The sequence below is a fragment of the Tupaia chinensis genome, unplaced genomic scaffold, assembly GCF_000334495.1.
Source record: "Tupaia chinensis unplaced genomic scaffold, TupChi_1.0 Scaffold000708_1, whole genome shotgun sequence".
NCBI lineage: Eukaryota > Metazoa > Chordata > Mammalia > Scandentia > Tupaiidae > Tupaia > Tupaia belangeri.
In genome coordinates, this window is record NW_006160231.1 from 1,312,451 (window position 1) to 1,332,455 (window position 20,005).

Below are 20,005 nucleotides of genomic sequence, written 5' to 3' on the forward strand. Positions count from 1 at the left end.
AAACTCTTTTTTTTTTTTAGAGAGGAGTTTGCTATAGTGAGTGCGTGCTCGCCAGAAAGACAGAAACACAGAAACAGAAAGCAAGAAATCACCCCTCCTCCCAGGGGGAATAGCCATGTCGCAGTCCCTTCCCCATTCTCCTCTTGGGATCTTGGGCACACTCGCACATGCACCCGGCGTGAGTTTAAGCGACCGGGTCTGGGACTCGAACTGCAGTCGACTACATGGGAGTCCAACGACATAGCCATTATGCCGACTGCTGGTCCCTCTTCTTTTCAAACTATCTAAAAATACTGTCAGAACTTTGTAGTTGTGAATGAACAGAAGTTTAACCCAGCCTCTAGGTGGTTGGTTTGTAGTCAGAGGATTGTGATTCTGTTCCTACTCACCAGGAACAACACAATTGTGTGAGTCTGGATTTTTACAAAGAGCGGAGAGCAGCAAGTCCATCTCCTTTCTTGTTACTTGCACTATGCAGTCATTGGTGTGTTCCAGCTTCTTAGAAATCTTTATTGCCTGTAAATACGCTGTCATAGATTATGTTTACCAGTTTTTGATGAAAAGTGCAAATCGCTTGCCTTCGCTTTGCAGCTGTGGCCATTTGTATCACTCGTTCTGTCTACAAAGCAAAGAATGCACCATCGAAATCGAGGGCCAGACCAGATGGACATGCTACAAATGCAGCTCAAGTAATAAAGTAGGAAAACTCACTGAAAATTCATCTGAAATTAAGAAGGGAAGGATAACCCCATCGCAGGTAAGACATACTTTCATAGCAGGGTAGAGGTAATCGTTTCCGGTCAATGTCTTAGGCCCAGGTCCTCAGCAGATTGACGTGATGGGCCTCGAGCGCATGACAGACAGAGACAGAGAGAGACAGGCAGAGACAGAGAGAGACAGGCAGAGACAGAGAGACAGGTAGAGACAGGCAGAAAATGAGAAACAGAGAAGTCCAGCTACATAACCATTATACCATCTACTGGTCCCAAAATAAGTAAATATTTTAAAAAGAAAGCAATTAAAACTGCAGTTTCTGAGATACAGAATACACTAGTTGAGATTAACAGCAGAATGGCCATTGCAGAGAAAAAAATCATTCATGAGCTTCACTCTATACAGAAAAAAGGTGAAAAGAAATGAATGGAGCATGTGGAACAACTTCATGTAGCCAAATATATGTATAATTAGAGTTTTGGAAGAAGAAAAAATACTATTTGAAGAAGAGTAATAGCGTAATGGCAGAGTAGCTTGTATTATATGAACCTTTCTGCCAATAACAATGATAAGCTCTTGGGACCAGCAGTTAGCGTAATGGCTATGTCGCTGGACTCCCACGTGGTCGACCGCAGTTCGCATCCCAGACCCGGTGGCTTAAAATTCACACCAGGCACGTGTGTGTGCGTGCCCAAGATCCTGAGAGGAGAATGGAGGAGAAGGGATTGTGGCGTGGCCATCCCCCCCGGGGGGTGATTTCTCGCTTTCTGTCTCTCTGTCTCTGTCTTTCTAGCAAGCGCATGCGCCCTATAACAAAAACCTCTCTAAAAATAAAACAATGACAAAACACGAATGAACACTGTTTAGACAGCAACTGGAAGCAGGCAGAAACTGTAGGGAATATAGATCTTCAAAAAAGAGAAGCAAGCTAGGGGAGCTCTATGAACCCAGCATTTTTTTAGGGTACTCCTCGGTTTACCTCGGATGGAGTGCTAAGGAAAAATAGCTTAAATAGAAAGTAGACATTTTTTAAAGTTATTTATTTCATGCAATTTATTATTCTTACCATTTTTTATTTGGCCAGAGAGAGAGAGAAAGAGGAAATGAAAAAGCAAGCTGCCAGGTCTGGGACTGGAACTACAGTTGGCCATATGGGAGTCCATCACCTTAAGCACCATGCCACCCTCAGAAAGTAGGATTTTTACAGGGCTGAAGTAACAGAAGTCAAAGTTCTACCCTGCCAAAGAAACTTTAAATTGAAGGGGAAATCTCAGAAAGAAGGTCCCAGATTTTCTTTATAAGTTTCTAAATTGCGCGTGTCCAGTGTTGCCAGAAACCCAGCAGAAAGCAGCATCAGCGGGACTGGAAAACTGAGCAGAGATTGTAGCAGCTTCCCAGTGCAGAGTTTCGAATGTAAATCGCTCTATGTTAGAGAGATCGATAAATAGCTCTAATGTTGTGTTAAAACTGCACTACGGGCCATGGTTTAGGAGTAGGGCAAAGCGAAATAACCCCTAACAAAGCCGAAGCCCAAACGGTCGTAAGATCAGTAATGAGAAGGTAGCCTATAATCAAGAGAAGAGGTATCAGTAGAAGCAGACCTACAAATGGCTCACCTGGTGGAGTTGGCAGTTAAAGATTTTAAAATAAAACTATAAATGTGTTAAAGGATTCAGAGGAAAAGATAAGCTGTATGACTGGACAAATGGGGAAAAACCGCAGCAGAGAAATGAAAACTATGAAATAAAACCAAGCGAGAGTGTTACCAGAATCAGGGACCATCCCCAAGTTTGGCTTCTCACTGTGCGTGAAAGACAAGAGTGGGTGGAAAGGAAAGGCTGCTGTTTTCAGGAAGCTGGCGACCTGTGAAGGAGGAGGCTAATATCCAAAGACCATCCCTGAAGCCCTGGTCTAGCCAGAAGGTTTGTGAAGGAGAGGGCTCTGTGCTGCCTGCCCGGCACAGCAGCTCATTGTTTCCTTAGCCGGAACTGCAGGAGAGACTTGTTGACAGCAGGTTGTTTTCAGCTGTGGCTGGGTCAGCTGGACCCGCTCATTGGGGGCAGAATGTTCTCATTGTTCTTGTCGCTTTGAGCATGCGTGCTTTCTTGTTTCAAGGCCTTCAGGGCCTGGTCTCTGAGTTATTTTAGCTCTTCACTTAGCCTTGTTACATTAGAGCTAAAAAAAATAACATCTAAAATGAAAATTTCACTAGATGTCAACAGCATTTTTAATACTGAGAAGAAAATGTTGCCAGTAAATTTGAAGACAGTTCAATAGAAATGAATTGTTTCTGAAGCACAGAGACAAAAAAGATCGGAAAAAAGTGTAGAGAGCTCTTGGTGAACTGTGAAAGAATGTCAAGAAGTCTAGCATATGTGAGTAACTTCAGCTAGTGCATGGAAAAATGGCATTGAAGTGTGAGTTTATTTTGATGCAAAAAGTTTGAAATCCATGCATAATTTTTTAATAATACATTTTCCATGAACTCATATAGTGAGTCATCGAAGAAGTCACGACACATTTTTTTGTTTTTCTATGCAAAAATGTGTCACGTCTTGTCTGAAGACCCAATACATCATTGGCATCCCAGGACATCAGGAGACAGAATGGGAGCTAAGGAGGTTTGACCCAGTAATGTCTGAAACTTTTCCTCAAATCAGTGAAAAAGATCAACTCATCAAAAAAGTTTGGCCGACCTCTAGCAGGATAAACATAAGAAGAATCACACCAAGAGGTGGCATAGACAAACTGCAGAAACAAGATAAAGACAGTATCTAAAAAGGAGATCAAGACAAGCCATCCCCTACAGGGCGTGTGCACTTGCCAGAAAGAGACAGGGAGAGAAGGAAAGTGAGAAATCACTCTAGGGAGGATGGCCACTCTGCAGTCCCTTCTCCTCCAGTCTTCTCTTGGGATTCTCAGCGCGCGCACGCACGCACACACACACGCACACACACACACAGACACACTTGGTATGGTTTTCAAGCTGCCAGGTCTGGAGCTCAAACAGCAGTCTGCCACATGGGAGTCTAGCGCCTTAACTACCACACCACCTGTTGGCCCCTGCTTCATCATTTTTTAAAAATGGAGATCAGAAGATAATAAAATGGCATCTATGAAGCTAACGATGTTTTATGTTTCTATTACATCTGTTGTAATATTGCCTATTTCATTGCAGATTTTATTTATCTGGTTCCTGGTCTTTCCTCTTAATTCATCTAGCTAATGGTGTGTCACATTTGTTTGTCTTTTCAAAGAACCAGCTTTTGGTTTCATTTATTTTTTGTATGGTTAGTTTATTCTGTTTCATTTATTTGTGTTTGCATCTTTATTATTTCTTTTCTCCCAGTATTTTTTGTTATTTCTCCAATTCTCTGAGGCATGATATTTAGTTGTCCATTTCCCACCTTTCCATCTTTTTTTTATGTGCACTAATTGCTATGAACTTCCCTCTTAGGACTGCTTTTGCTGTGTCCCTTAGGTTATGGAGACTCATGTACTCATTAGCATTGGTTTCAGAGAGTCTTTTGATTTCAGTCTTAATTTCTTCAGTAGTTGTGAAGTCATTCAGGAGTAGGTTTAATTTCTACATGTTTGTGTATTCTCAAGTTTTTTTCTGAAATTAATATCAAGTTTAATTCCACCATGGTTGGAGAAGATACTGGAAATAGTTCCTATGCCTTAGAATCTGTAAAGGCTTGTTTTGTGCCCTGTCATGTGGCCAGTTTTCAAAAAGGTTCCATGTGGGGGTGAGAAAAATGCCTATTTTGTTGCTTTGGGTTGGAAGGTGCTGTAGATGTCTGTGAAGTCCATTTGATTTATGGTATCATTTAGATCCTGTATCTCTTTGCTTATTTTTTTGTCTAGATGATCTGTCTCAAGGAGATAGTGGGATGCTGAGATCCTCAACAATTAGTATGTTACAGTCTATGTCTGCTTTTAGATCTAGCAGTCTTTCCTTCACATATTTGGGTGTTCCCGAGTTGGGTGCATAGGTATTTATAAACATTATATCTTCTTGATGAATTAGCCCTTTAACTAATACATAATGTCCTTCTTTGGCTGTTCTTACAGTTTTTGTCGTAAAGCCCGTTTTGTCTGAAATTGCGACTCCAGCCCTTTTTGACTTCTATTTGCATAGAGTACCTTTTTCCTACCCTTCGCTTTTAGTCTGTGTATGTCTTTTCCATGAGATGTGTTTCATGTAGGCAACAGATACAGAGTTATGTTTTGTTTTGTTTTTATCCATTCAGCCAATCTTCGTCTTTTGATTGGAGAATCTAATACATTAACATTCAACATTATTATCAATATTTCTGTACTTGTCCCTACCATTAAGTTGGACGTTTTCTTGGTTGTTTTTTGTTCTCTTATTTGTCTGTCTCTTTTTAGTTTTCCTGGTATAGCACTCCCTTCAGAACTTCTTGAAGAGCTGGTCTGGTATTGGTAAATTCTTTCGAGTTTTCTTTATATGATAATGTTTTTATCTTTTCTTCCCATTTGAAGGTTAATCTTGCCAGGTATAGTAATCTTGGCTGAAATTGGTTTTCTTTTAACATTTCAAATGTATCTTCTCATTATTTTCCTTGCTTGCATTGTTTCCAGTGAGAGGTCTGATGTTAACCTAATGAGATAACCTTTGTAAGTAACTTGACATTTCTCTCTTGCTAATTTTAGTATCTTGTCCTTATTTGTGGTTTTGGCCAAGCTAGCTATGATGTGCAGTGGAGAAGATCTTCTTGGGTTGGTTCTCTTTGGGGTCCTTTGTATTTCTTGGGTCTGGATATTTGAAAGCTTCTCTAGGCTTAGAAAGTTTTCTTCTAGGATTTCATGAACTAGATTATCAATGCCCTTATTAGTTTCTTCACCTTCTGGGATACCAGTTCTTCAAATGTTTGGGTGTTTAATGGTATCTAGTATTTCTTGTATATTATCCTCATATTTTTTTGTTGCTATCTTCTCAGTCTTTTTGGTGATTTGTTTTTTCTAGGTCAGAGCTTTTGTCTTCTCCATTTGAGTTTTTGTTTGTTTGTTTTTGTTTTTGTTTTTGTTTTTGTTTGCTATAGGGCGCTTGTGCTCGCCAGAAAGACAGAGAGTGACATGGAGACAGAAAGCAAGAAATCACCCTCCAGGGGGGAATGTCCACGCCACAATTCTTTCTATACCATTCTCCTGTCGGGATTTAGGCACACACACACACACGCCCAGCGTGAGTTTAAGCCACTGGGTCCAGGACTCAAACCACAGTCGACTATATTGGAGTCCAGCAGCATAGCCATTATGCTAACTGCTGGTCCCTCCATTTGAGATTTGATCTTCTGCATGATCTAATCTGCTTTTAATACTTTTTTTTTTTTTTGCTTTTAATACTTTTGAGGGAAGTTTTGATTTCCTATATTATAGCCTTCATCTCTAACAGTTTCATTTGATACTTTTTTATGGTGTCTCTTTCTTCTTTCATATTGTGGAAGGATTTCCTCATCTCCTGGAGTTTGTTGTGTCTTTTCTTTTGCATCTCCTAGAGTTCATTGTCTCTTTTCTCTTGCATCTCGTTTAGTTTTGTCTATGAAGTTTCTGAATTGTTTATCTAACGTTTTCATGACTTCTATTGTGTTGTCTGTGGAGGATGAGTAATTTTTCTTTTCTCTTCTGGGAGAGATATTTTCTTGGTTTCTCATATTTCTTGTGCCTCTGTGCTGATTTCTGGTCATCTGATGGATTATATGTTTTTTCCCAATTTCTTGGAGTTTATTATGAGTGTGCAGTTGGAGGTAAGCCACGGTCTCTCTGCAGCTCTGTCTTCCTGACACACACCCTGAAACCCGCACCGTTGTTGCTGGAACTGGGTATTCTATTGGCCCCCCCTTTCTTGAGAACAGGCATAGCTTGGGTTAGGCTACATGGTTTGAACTGGGAAAGAAAGTAGGGGTCATGCTCCACACACTTCAGAAAACAGTGAAGTCTAAAAATATTACTGAGTGGGCAAAAGGCAGCTAGAGGTCTAAAGCAATCCCCTATCTCAGTTGTTCTCACTTTCTGCCGTTTCGAGCACGGTTTGGGGATAATGGCGGAGTGGGAAGGCGGAAGGAGGATCTGGGCACCTGCAACAACCGGCAGTCAGTTGAGTTCTCAAGGAAACCTCTGGCCCAGTTCTTCTCACTGTTCTGCACAGAGTCCAGGGATAATGGAGGAGGGGAAGATAGAAGCAGGAAGATCTGGGCACTTGGAACAGCCTGGAGACAGTGGAGTTCCTAAGGCAATCTCTAGCCTCAGTTGTTCTCACTAGCTGCTGCTCTGCACCACAACATTTTAAATAATTTAATTGAAAATAACATAAACGTCCCAGTAGTCCACAATTGGTTAGACATTTATGGTATATTGATAGAATGAATGAACAGCTTCATAGCCATGACAAGTCACATTGTAGAAGAATATTGATATGGTGAAATAAACACACATAGTACATGGAAAGATCACAAAGCAGTGTGATTCCCGATGCTACTAGTAGTTATTGCTATGTGACTGGCTAGTGATTTTTATTTGCTTTCTTACGTATTTCTAGATTTCCATCAGTGAACATGTATTCTTTTATAATCAGAAAAATTAAGGCTTTTTTTAAAAAGCAAGGTGGTAAGGAAGCTATCTCTAGCTTGTAAACTTCAGCTGAGGAGTCACTTTATTAACAAAGCACAAAGGTTCGGGATTGTTAGGGCGGTAGTTGAGTATAGTACCCACAACCCCAGGTCTAGTGGCTGCACACCTGGATTTAAAGTGTCTCTTTTCAGCTGCATTGCCTGGGGCGTTTCCAGAAGGACTCCTGTTCAATGAAAAAAATGAAATCTTTCATGAGGGATGCTGAAACATTTCTGTTTCCACTTCAAACACTCTTGACTTAATCTCCTGGGAACAGCCTTCTCAGATAAATTGTCCACCACCCCATCTAGTTCTTGGCTCATTTGAAAAAGTCTGTAGACTCTGCCATGAGGTCATTTTTTTTTTTTAAGATTAAATATCTACTTTGCTTTGAAAATCTATTTTCTCCCTTTTCAAAAAGAGCATACCAGGAGTTAAAATTGGATCACATTTAGCAAGCTACATCATACTTCTGGAGCGAGTTCCAGAGTATTAATGTCATGGTATGTTATACCAAGGACTGTCAAGTCTAAGTTTTGCAGACATGCTCAATCTGAAAAGGCAGTCTGGACAGCCAGTATTGATCCTTGAGCTGAGGTCTGTTTTCTGAAATTACTCTTAAAGTAAAAGGAGAAAAGCAGAGTCTGCAACACAGTTCTGACTTGCACAGCAATACAACAGTGATAGGAAATATCTTTACCATCTATACTGTAGAGTTATAATTAGACTTTTAGAGTTGGAAGGGGCTTGAGATCTCAAGTGCAATCTCCTACTCAGTACTTACTCCTCTTCATCATTCTAGACAGAAGGTATGATTGAACTACCTACAATAGTAATTATATTTTCTTTGTAAATTAGTATTTTGGATTTTGGTATTCTGATTTCATATATTAGTCTCTGTGTACTTAATATTTGCTAGAATTCACTGCTAAAACCATGCGGACTTTGTATTTTCATTGTTTTTAAGAGCGTTCAATTTAATTTTTTTTTAATTTGCTGAAGAGCACATGCACTAGAGAGAGACAAAAAGAGTGAGAGGAAGAGTGAGATATGGCCACACAACATCCCTTTTCCATTCTTCTCCTGGGATTTTGGGCACACACACACACACACACACACACACACACACCAGGTGTAAATTTCAAGCTGCCGAGTCCAGTACTCAAACCACAGTTGGCCATGTGGGAGTCCAGTGCCTTGCCTACCACATCATCTGCTGGCCCTGTCAGTTTCCCTTTCTAGGTGTTCATTGTTGATGTTCAGAAACATAACTTATTTTTTTGTGTTAATATTTGTATCCTAATGTGTTTCTGAATTTATTAGCTCCAACAATTTTTTGTTGTTTATTTGTGGGGATTCTTGGTGAAATTTTAATTGTTCTTTATATTACATCTGCAGAGATACATATGCTTTTCCCTTTCTAATTTGAATGCCTTTTATCTTTTCTTGCCTAATTGCTCTGACCACAGTTCTTAACACTATGTTGAATAGAAGTAGTAAAAGCAGTCTTTCTCGTCTGAGAAAAAACTTTGTCTTTCATCATTAAATGTGACGTTAGCTCTGGGTTCTTCATATAGGGCTATTACTGTGTTGAGGTAATTTCTTTCTAATCCTAATTTCTTGGAAATCTTTGTTGTGAAGTGATGTTGAATTTTGTCAAGTGATTTTTCTGTATCAGTTGAGATGATCATATAGTTTTTTTCCTTCGTTCTGTTATATGTCTCACATTAGTTGATTTTCATGTGGAGAACCATCCTTGCACTCCAGCAATAAATCCCACTTGGTCATAGTGTATAGAATATGTTGTTCAATTTGGTTTGCTAGTATTTTACTGAGGATTTATAAGGGTTAATAGTCTGTAGTTTTTTTTTTTTTTTTTTTTCCACTGCAAACACGTGCACTTTATTGAATCCCACTGCAGTCAGAGCGAGTCGAAGCGGCTGTATAAAGCAAGGGGCAGGCCTGGAGGCCCCGGGGACAGGCCAGCAGAGGGGGCGGACACGGCTGCAGGCCACGGCCATCGACTATGAGTGCTGGAAAGACTCTTTCATCAGCTGAATCATATCTGCAATTACTACTGGAGCCGCGATGCAAAGGATGATGAACATGATGGTCAGAACGATGCCGAGGACCAGGGCGAAGATGTTGAGGCACTTGGCGGTCGAGGCGTAGCTCTGGGCCCCGATCACGTCCCCCACCATCTTCCTGTCCCTAGACTTCACGGAGTAGGCGAAGGCGATGAAGCCCAGGCAGCAGTAGTTCATGAAGACCGTGTTGAACAGGGACCAGACCACGTGGTCGGGCACCGAGGTCTCGCTGCGGATGTTGATCACGGTGGACGTCACTGGAGCCGCGGGCGGCGGCGCCCCCAGCACAGACACCTCGTGCTCTTCCTTGAGCATCTCATAGTTCGGGGGAGAGCCGGCGCCGGCGCGAGTGAAGAAGTTTGGGGAAGCGCGGTTCATGGCGCACACGGCTCTGATGGCGGGGCGGGCTGCTGCTCTAAAAGTTGTTTCCTGTAGTTTTCTTGTAGTATCTTTTTTTGACTTTGTTGTCAGGTTGACTCTGACCTCACAGAATGAGTTAGGAAGTGTTTCCTCTTCTTCAGTTTTTTGGAAGACTTTGAAAAGGGTTGCTATTAATTCTTACTTAAATTTCTGGTAGAATTAACCAGTGAAACTGTCTGGTCCTGAGCTTTTCATTATTGGGAGATTTTTAATTACTAATTCACTGTCCTTACTGATCACTTCAGTAATTAATGAGTTACTAATTAAAACCTATTCAGATTTTCTGTTTCTTCATAATTCAGTCTTGGTTGATTGTGTGTTTCTGGACTTTAATATCATTTTTATTTTTCCTGTGATCCATGGATTATTGAAAGTATATTACCTAGTTCCTAAAATACGGGAAATTTTTCTGAAGATCTAGTCCGTGTGTGCTTGAAAAGAACATGTATTCTGCTTTTCTGTATGTAGTGTCCTGTAAATAAGCACCTGACCAAGTTAGTGGATGGTGTTGTGTAAGTCTTCCATATCCTGTCTGATTACTTGTTTACTTGTTCTCTTGTTGATTGAGGAAGAGGTATGGAGCGCTCTGGCTGTAAAATCTCTTTGTCCTTACAGTTCTATCATTTTTTGCTTGATGTGTTTTTAAGCTGTTAGACACACAGACATTTAGGACTAGTGGGTCCTCTTATTAAATGACCTCCTTTATCCCTGATAATACTCGTTGTGAACTGCCGTGCTGGTGGGTTGTCAGAAAGGTCGACACATTTTCCTCTGCAGAAGTGCATCGTTACTCTTCCGACGACCCGCTATGTATTTCCTGTCCTTTTCCTTTTAACCTTCTCACACCTTTATATTTGCAGTGTGTTTCTTGTAGGCAGTATGTCGTCGGGTCTTGCTCGTTTATCAACTCTGACAATCTGTATCTTTCAGCATTTCAAATATTTGAAGATACTTATGAACCAACCATCAGTCTTTTCTTTCTTGGACTAAGTGTCTTTTTATTGTGATTTGGCGATGCTTTTTTTAAATCCTTCATCATTATTATCTAACTTGTCTGTGCATGTTTTTATTAACAGTGGACATTACATCACAAAGGAGACTTTGAGTTGCCCTCCTCAAGAAATGCTATTACTTATTGCTTCAGTTAATTAATATTATCACCAAAGATCTCTTTTTGTCTAGTTCTTCACCACTAGTTTAAAAGCAGTTTAGACCATCTGATCCATTTTTCTTATCCTAATCATATTTTTGCCTTTGCGAGGAAATTTAAAACATATATTAACTGTGCCTCTTGAAAATGTCTGTTTTGTTTCAGTTATACTAATTCTAGTTGAATTATTTTGAATGTGAGTCAAGTAAAACTAGACTATAACTGAGAGAATTAAAATGCTTACCTTTTTTCCCCAGGTAAAAACGTCTCCATCCTATCATCAGTCCAAGGGGGACCCTGCTGCTAAGAAGGTAAGTTGTAAAGACAAGGAACAGTTTCTCCTTCTGTGTGTTTATTCTCTTTTGTTGAACAATTTTCTCAAAGCAATAATGATTTTCAATCATCTTAATACTCTCAAAGGTTCTTTCTGATTAAATGCTTTAAGAAATTTCACTGGCGGGGGTCGGGGTGGGGGTAGGCTAGCAGGTGATATGGAGGTTAAGAGTGCTAGACTCCCACACGACCGAACACGGTTCAAGTCCTGGGTCTGGAGACTTCCTTTCTCTTTTTTTCTCTCTCTCTCTCTGTCTCTGTCTCTCTCTGGTCAACCAAAAATAAATAAATAAATAAGATAATTCTTTTTAAAAAATAAAAGAAATTTCACCAGGATGCCTTGGCTTGGCCAGATAAGCTAATTCAAGTTTGGGGCCCAGCCTTGGTCTCCTGGCAACTCAGGACTGTCATTGTTTTAGAATTGGCATCCTCTGTACCAGCTATGGCATCTTGGTTAACAGATGAAAAATATTCTAAGGGGGAAAAAATAAGTCGTTTTTCTTAATAATGTGCTTTTTGTCTAGGTGGCTGTGCTTAAAAACAAGCAAAAAAAAAAAAAAATACCAGCCTGAGATATTATTTCAGCGAGTACCGTATATGAAAGTCCTCAATGACTACAGGGAAAATAGTATCTCCCTCTGTCACTCCTGTCCTGTAAACTCTGTGGCACAGACAGGGTGTGAGTCTCCCCGAGCAGTGATCCCTCACTTCACCCAGTGGCAGCAGAGCAGTTGAAACGTGGTAAACAGATCGACACTTTTATTGCACTTCGTTACCATTTTTCTTTCTCTGATAGCTTGTTTTCTTTCCTTGGCCTTTTTTACAGTTTCCGCCAGCATCTGTGTCAGCAAAGGATTGTAGAACAAAAATAACAACTTGCTGGCTCTGTTGACTAACAGCAGGTTTTAGCTTCAAAGCCATGTGCCAAACATGGGTCCCTCTTCTCTGCCTTCAGAATCCCCTGAGTCCTTTAAAAGAAAAAAAATGTGTAGCCTGAATAGCTCTGTCACATGCCATACGTGGAAATCTCTCCTGGTCTTGTCAAGGCAGCAAGGGCAGGCGAGACTGAGGCAGTGACGGTTGCTGTCAGAACTGTCACACGCGAACATGAGGATGGAAGGAGCCTGCATCTTGGCAGTCCCACTCAGAAATCACGGAGCAAATTGAAACCCAGAGGGAAGTATTTTGGTCCGAGTTTCCAGTGCTACCCGTAGGACACACTTCCAAAGTAGTGATTGGAAACATGTGCTTCGGATAGCAGTGACACTTAGGTTCAGAGATTTCCTCTAATACCAGCTTACCTGAATGACCTTGAATGACTAGGCTCTGTTTCTGCCCATGCAAAATGGTGATGCTCAGAACTGTCCCAAAGAGTAAACGAGATACCATTTAGGTGCCTAGCCCTGTGTGACACACGTTGTTGTTGGCATTTGTATTAAAAGGCAGGTCTCCCGACTAATCAGATGTCCTCCTCTACATCGTCATGCTTATACACTGTTCATTCAGCGAGTATTTCTTCAGACCGGGTACTGAGCAGAACAGTGAGCTGCAGAGATGAAAAATGCAGTCCTTGTCCCCACAGCTATGGTGGGAAAGGGGCTAGGTAAACTGGGCTCACCGTGCAGCCGGACTCACGCCGTGGGAGGTACACAGGGCACTGTGGGAGCACCAGGGAGGGCCTGCCTGAGGCGAAACGACGAAGTTGACTTAGGGCACCTTTGATGTTCTTCATGAAGAGGAGCCCGATGGAGAACTCGGAGGAAGGGCTAGCCGCTCCCTTACAGCCTTGCTGTGAGGTTACAGTGAAAGCAAATTCTGCCATGCTTATAGGCACACTTACTGAAAAATACTTACTTAGAAATAGATCTGTGCAGTCTGTTTCCAAACGTGTAATACCCCAGCTCTTGGTTGCTTAGGTGTCTGACACTGTCAGAGCTAGAACGTTACAGAAAAAGAACCGCCCGGCTCTCGTAATCAGCATCAGGCGAACAAGAGCTCTCTAAGCCAGTAACAGGACACGGGTGGCCCCAGGTGGCATTCCTAAGTGATCAGGTGTAGACTTCTTCCCATGCAAGAGCTTGGACTATCTCTAAAATATCTTATCCAATCTGTGTGTCTTGAACACCTTTTATCAATTGTTGTCCATTTCTAATATTAGCCATGCTGATTAACAAACCACTAATTTCACCAATTAAAAAAAAGTTCTCTTTCTTGAGTTAATAAGCACAATCTTAGGTGCTGGTCTATGCATGAACAGCCAAAAGAATTTCATTAGCTGCCTTTGGGGTTCATGGTAGCTGCTGCTGCTTGAAATGTAGATTCCTACTTAGGACCACTGACCACCCGTGAGTCCAAGTACAAACTAAACAGCACACACTTATCACATTGTTTCTGGTGCCTATAGTTACTTTAAATATAAAAGTTGGCTGTCCCTTATGAGAGGTGAGGAAAGTCTTTTCAGAGGGGTTAAAGCTTTTTTTTTTTTTTTTTGGAGAGGTTTTTGTTTTTGTTTTTATAGGGCATGTGCACTCGCCAGAAAGACAGAGAGGAACAGAGAGACAGAAAGTGAGAAATCACCCCAATGGGGGAGGGCCATGCCACAATCCCTTCTCCTCCATTCTCCTCTCGGGATCTTGGGCACGCACACACATGAACCCGGCGTGAGTTTAAGCCACCGGGTCCGGGACTCGAACTGCGGTTGACGACATGGGAGTCCAGCAACATAGCCATTACACCAACTGCTGGTCCCCTAGAGGGGTTAAAACTTAATTTACTCTTGCAAAACCAAGGAAACGGTGTCCCAGGCAGACATGGATGAGTAAAACACATGTAGGAAGTGGCGGGGGGGTCTGTATGTCTTAAATAGAAAAGTGTGGGGCCAGCAGGGGGCATGGCTTAAGGCACTAGATTCCCACATGGCCAACAGTGGTTCAAGTCCAAGACCTGGTGGTTTGCTTTCCTACTTCCCCTCTCTTGGGTCAAATTAAAAATAATAATAAAAGTAAATAAATAGTTCTTTAAAAACAGAAAGAGGAAGTTTGGTGAAAGAGAGATGGGGGTTCAGATACACAGAGCCTTAGTCTGTGAAGTCTGTTTTTTTTTAAAGAATTATTTTATTTATTCATTCATTCATTCATTTTAATTTTACAAAAGAGAGAGGGAAAGTGAGAAAGCAAGCTACCAGGTCCAGGACTCGAACTGTGGTTGACCATGTGGGAGTGTCCAGCACCTTAACCACCACACCACCTGCTGGTCCCCGTGAAGTCTGTTTTTTAATCTTAAGGAGATGGGCTTCTACCAAAGGTAAAGGCAGAAAAGATGGCTGTCCCTTATGAGAGGGGAGGAAAGTCTTTTCAGAGGGGTTAAAGCTTTTTTTTTTTTTTTTGGAGAGGTTTTTGTTTTTGTTTTTATAGGGCATGTGCACTCGCCAGAAAGACAGAGAGGAACAGAGAGACAGAAAGTGAGAAATCACCCCAATGGGGGAGGGCCATGCCACAATCCCTTCTCCTCCATTCTCCTCTCGGGATCTTGGGCACGCACACACATGAACCCGGCGTGAGTTTAAGCCACCGGGTCCGGGACTCGAACTGCGGTTGACGACATGGGAGTCCAGCAACATAGCCATTACACCAACTGCTGGTCCCCTAGAGGGGTTAAAACTTAATTTACTCTTGCAAAACCAAGGAAACGGTGTCCCAGGCAGACATGGATGAGTAAAACACATGTAGGAAGTGGCGGGGTGGTCTGTATGTCTTAAATAGAAAAGTGTGGGGCCAGCAGGGGGCATGGCTTAAGGCACTAGATTCCCACATGGCCAACAGTGGTTCAAGTCCAAGACCTGGTGGTTTGCTTTCCTACTTCCCCTCTCTTGGGTCAAATTAAAAATAATAATAAAAGTAAATAAATAGTTCTTTAAAAACAGAAAGAGGAAGTTTGGTGAAAGAGAGATGGGGGTTCAGATACACAGAGCCTTAGTCTGTGAAGTCTGTTTTTTTTTTAAAGAATTATTTTATTTATTCATTCATTCATTCATTTTAATTTTACAAAAGAGAGAGGGAAAGTGAGAAAGCAAGCTACCAGGTCCAGGACTCGAACTGTGGTTGACCATGTGGGAGTGTCCAGCACCTTAACCACCACACCACCTGCTGGTCCCCGTGAAGTCTGTTTTTTAATCTTAAGGAGATGGGCTTCTACCAAAGGTAAAGGCAGAAAAGACAGCTAGAAGAATAAGACAGTTGTTTAGGAAAGAAGAAAGGTCCTAGGCCACACTAATGGAGTGAAGGGATAATTCAGATCTTAGCTATGATCTTAGTTCCCCCGCACCCCCAGAAAACCCTTCCTGGTATCTGCCCTGAGTCTGAGTTAAGTATCCTTCCTTCCTTGAACTTAGAGCACCCTGAACTACTTCCTGCCAATATGCTATCCCTGAGGTGTGGAAATGGCTCTCCACTTAAATGTGTGTCTCCCGATAGACTCTGTCCATCATGAGGGCAGGACTCGCTTCAGTCCTGACTACTGTTACCTCCTTAAGTGTAGGACAGAGCAGTCACTCAGTCATTGCTGAACGGAGCAGAGACGTGCTGAGAGATTCCACAGGACGTCGTGGTGGTTTACGCAGAGGAAAAGGAGAAAGAAGTTTGTGGCCTGCATAGCTAGAGGAAGGACAGACATCACTGCTGTCTTGGGCCTGTGCTCCCATCACAGCCAGGTCCTTACAGCCGGTGCTGAGTGAGCAAGGCTGTGAGGGAGATTTACAGGAAGATTCGCCTGACACTCCGCACCGATCGTGGCTCCCGTCGGTCTGCATCTGTGTGTGTGTGCTCAGCGACCTGCGAGGCTCGATCCTCACCTCTGCACAGCAGTCTCTTCTCAGAGTCATGCCGACAGCTGGAAGCAGCAGCAGTGTCTGTTGAACTGAGTGACTGTCAGAGTGACAGGTGTAGAAAACACAAAGGAAGCAGTAGCACTCTTGATCCACCAGAGTCTCTGTGGGCTGGTAACTGGAGAAAGTGCTGGGTGACCCGCCGTCAGTACTGGCCCTTCCAAGAGCCGAAGTCCAGTGCTGAGGACACAAGAGCCCTCCTCTGTAGGGCCCTGCCAACTTCTTGGGACAGGTCACCTTTCAGGATGTCACTGTTCCAGTTTGGTGACACATTCCACAGCATGCCTTTTCATAAGCATTTTGCATTTTATATATTCTTTACCAAAGCTCTAGATGGGAAACACTTATTGTATATAAATACCTAGTATATAAAATCTATATGTAATTTTTGTTTTATATATGTGAAATTTCTACAGGTTCTTAACTGACAACTTCAGTAACAGAGTTGGAAGATAAACATGCTTCCCTGGGGAAACTTTTTGAATGTTTGATCATGGATGGCCAGAATTTTTTTTTTTTTAAGAGATTTTCGGGCGACCAACAGTTGGCGTAATGGCTATGTTGCTGGACTCCCGTGTAGTCCACCACGGTTTGAGTCCCAGACCCAGTGGCTTAAACTCACACCAGGCATGTGTGCATGTGTGCCCAAGATCCCGAGAGGAGAATGGAGAAGGGATTGCGGTATGGCCATGACAGAAAGTGATTTCTCACTTTCTATCTCTCTGTCTTTCTGGCAAGCACATGCGTCTTATAGCAAAAACCTCTCCCTCCATCCTCCCCAAAAAAAGAGAGATTTTTGCTAGAGAACACACATTGGCCAGAGAGATAGAAAGCAAGAAGTCAACGCCCAGGGGAGATTGCCATGTCACAATCCATTCTCTTGGGAGTCTGGGCACACAGGCACACGTGCTTGGCATGAGTTTTGAGTCTCCAGGTCTAGGACTCTAATCGTAGTTGACCATGTGGGAATCCAGTACCATAACCACTACGCCACCTGTTGGCCCCTTGGATTGCCAGAAATTTAATAATCAGGAAGCACTGCCCTCAGATAAAAATGGACATAAATGCTTATTACAGTTAACTCCCTAGACTACAGCCCAGTTGGAGGTGTTGACAGGATCCGAGGTGGATTAAAGGAGTGTAGAGAGGTCGTTGAAGGCAGCATCACAAACCACTCAGCTGTGATGCATTTTTTTCTTGACTACTAAAGAATTACCAATCAAGACTTTGTGAGGCACAGCTGGGTCTCCCACAGGCATAACAGCCAGATACAGGGTTTTGTTTGCTGTCTTGCTCACAGACGCACAGTAACCTCGCCCAGCCACTCTCTGAGATCACTTCTGGAGGTGTGCAGAAGCCCGAGGGGCCAGATGCTTTGGTCAAAGACTGTTCTTGGCTGGTGGTATCACAGTTCTGTGCTTCTCAGAATAACTTCTTCCAGCTAAGGTCACTGCACGGGAATGAGAGCGTGGAAACGCTTCCCGATGGTTTCGGGATTCCATTTAGTAAATACCCCACAGTGTCCGTTAAGTGCCAGGCTCTGGAGAGGCAAAGGTCACTGAACTGTTCTTTGTCAGCACATGTCTAAGTTAATGCTGACTGTGCTAAGGGATTTAACAGCCAGGCCTTCCAGAAGCTGGGTTTTGGTTTCTCAAATGTGCAAGTGTAGTGTAAGAATGTGGAGCTGAGGTTTTTTTGTTTGTTTCAGTGTTCTGGTGAAGTAAGATTTTCAAAGCCCTTTTCCCTGTCTTGCTGCTCATGTCTGGAATATAGACAAACTATACTTGCTCATGATTTTTATTGAGTTGCAAGGTTGTTTTGTTTTTTGTTTTTAAGGGAAAATGCCTCACAAAGCCACTGTTTCCATCTGTTTCCATAACAACAAGAAAAAGTGGCTGCAGTGTCTCAGTTGGCCAACCCTTAGAATGCTGGCTGCTAGTTTGGAGGAGTCCAGGACACAGGAAATGAAGCAAGCGCTGAGACGGATGCAGCATTTTCTAGCTGTCATTTGAGGGTAGCTTAAATAATGATGGATTTTCCTTTTTATCTAACACTTAACTCTTAACTCTTTCCTCTTTACCTAACCCTTAACTCTTCCCTGCAGAGATGCAAGTCCCCGAAATAACCAAGTGACAGCCCTGTGGTGGATGCTTCTTCCCTTAGAGTTTGTCTTACTAGGTCTTATCTCTAAATGTGACTGGCGAACCTCTACTCATTTTTTAAAAAGGAGCTCCCCCATGTAGGAACTGAACACTTGGGAAGGGTCAGGGGTGGAGAGGTGGGCAGCAGCCCGAGGGCCTCCTGGCTTGCCTGTCCTGACGTGGCACCACCACCTCACGAGCCAGGGAGAGGGCAGTCAGTGGCTCGAGGATCAGCACACAGCATCCAGGGCAGCGCCTCCCTCCCTGGTGCAGTCTTCCGAAGAAGGGACGCCACACATCTGCTTCTCTCGGCCAGGTTTGCCTCAGCCCCCCAGAGCTGAGAAAGGCTGCATTCTGGCTCCCACCAGGAAGAGAGCATCCAGCTGGGGTCTTGGGAGGGAGGGAGCCTGCTGCTCATTGGCAGCAGTCGCCCAGGGCTGTCCATCTCACTGGGGGGTGGGACGGCTGTCTGTCTTGCTGCGGGGGAAGGGTGCGAAGGGAGCCGTCCTGCCTCAGACAGCACTGACACTTGCCTTTTTTAGATAGCCGTTTCTTATTTGCTGTTTGCCCTTAGGACCATTTTCTAAGTCTTTAAACAGTTGGGGTCTTTTATAGAGAGAGAGTTTTTGCCAGTTTCACTTGGGAGCAGGTTAGTGATGCTCCCCAGGCTGTCATGCTTGAAGTCAGCCTCTCCATTTTTAATTAGCAGTGCCCTGCCTCTGCTTGAAAACACCTCCTCAGGCAGGATGTTTCATCTTGGGAAGCTCTGAGGAGGGTAGTTTTTTATGGTGGGTGATGCCTTTCTATCCATTGGGCCTAGAAAATGCCGAAAAGGTGTCTAATTTTGATTTCATCGAGCAGCCTTTCTAGGCATTCATGCAGTTGAAACTGTGAGTCCCAGCTCCTGGTCTTCTCCTGTCCAGGCAGAATGTCCACCGTTCATCCTTCTGTCTTCTCCATCCCCTCACACCACATCTCTGGGACACTTAGCATTGTACTCCAGGTGAGGTCATTTTAGAACAAAATAAGAGCATCACCCTTCTTACTCTAAATGTTGTTTCTATAATATAACCAAAAACGCGTGAACGATTTTACTAGTCGTCTTGCAGAAACATGCTGATATCAAACTCCTAGTTCTATTCCAATACCCCATTGATATGCTCATATTACTGGTTTGGGGAGCCAAGTTCAGGGCTTTGTTTATATTGTTCCATGTTGAGAATCAGGTTTTCTTCTTTAATCTATGCATAGGCCTCTCTTACCTTTATCCAAGCCGTCTCTGAAATACTTGTACAACAAAGCTCACTGTCCAGACCTCGGTGGTATCATTCATTAGTCACCATACAGAGGCAGGTGACAGCTAACGGGTATGATTTTTCTGTTTGTGTGTTTTTGTTTGTTTGTTTTTTTCTATAGGAAACCTATGGTTTTCTTCTTTAATCTATGCATAGGCCTCTCTTACCTTTATCCAAGCCGTCTCTGAAATACTTGTACAACAAAGCTCACTGTCCAGACCTCGGTGGTATCATTCATTAGTCACCATACAGAGGCAGGTGACAGCTAACGGGTATGATTTTTCTGTTTGTGTGTTTTTGTTTGTTTGTTTTTTTCTATAGGAAACCTATGCTCATGAGAGAGACAGAGA

The 20,005-nt window shown here is 42.7% G+C and overlaps 1 protein-coding gene across 9 annotated transcripts in view; it reads left to right on the forward strand.

Moving 5' to 3' along the window:
- The window catches only part of VPS8 (VPS8 subunit of CORVET complex), a 255,683-nt gene that overhangs the window by 211,858 nt on the left and 23,820 nt on the right, over positions 1 to 20,005 (forward strand). For all 9 annotated transcript variants that reach the window (XM_014592535.2, XM_014592539.2, XM_014592532.2 and 6 more), the window contains 2 exons: positions 592 to 757; positions 11,262 to 11,315. In XM_014592535.2, coding sequence (XP_014448021.1) covers positions 592 to 757; positions 11,262 to 11,315 — 220 coding nt within the window. The remainder of the gene's footprint in view (positions 1 to 591; positions 758 to 11,261; positions 11,316 to 20,005) is intronic.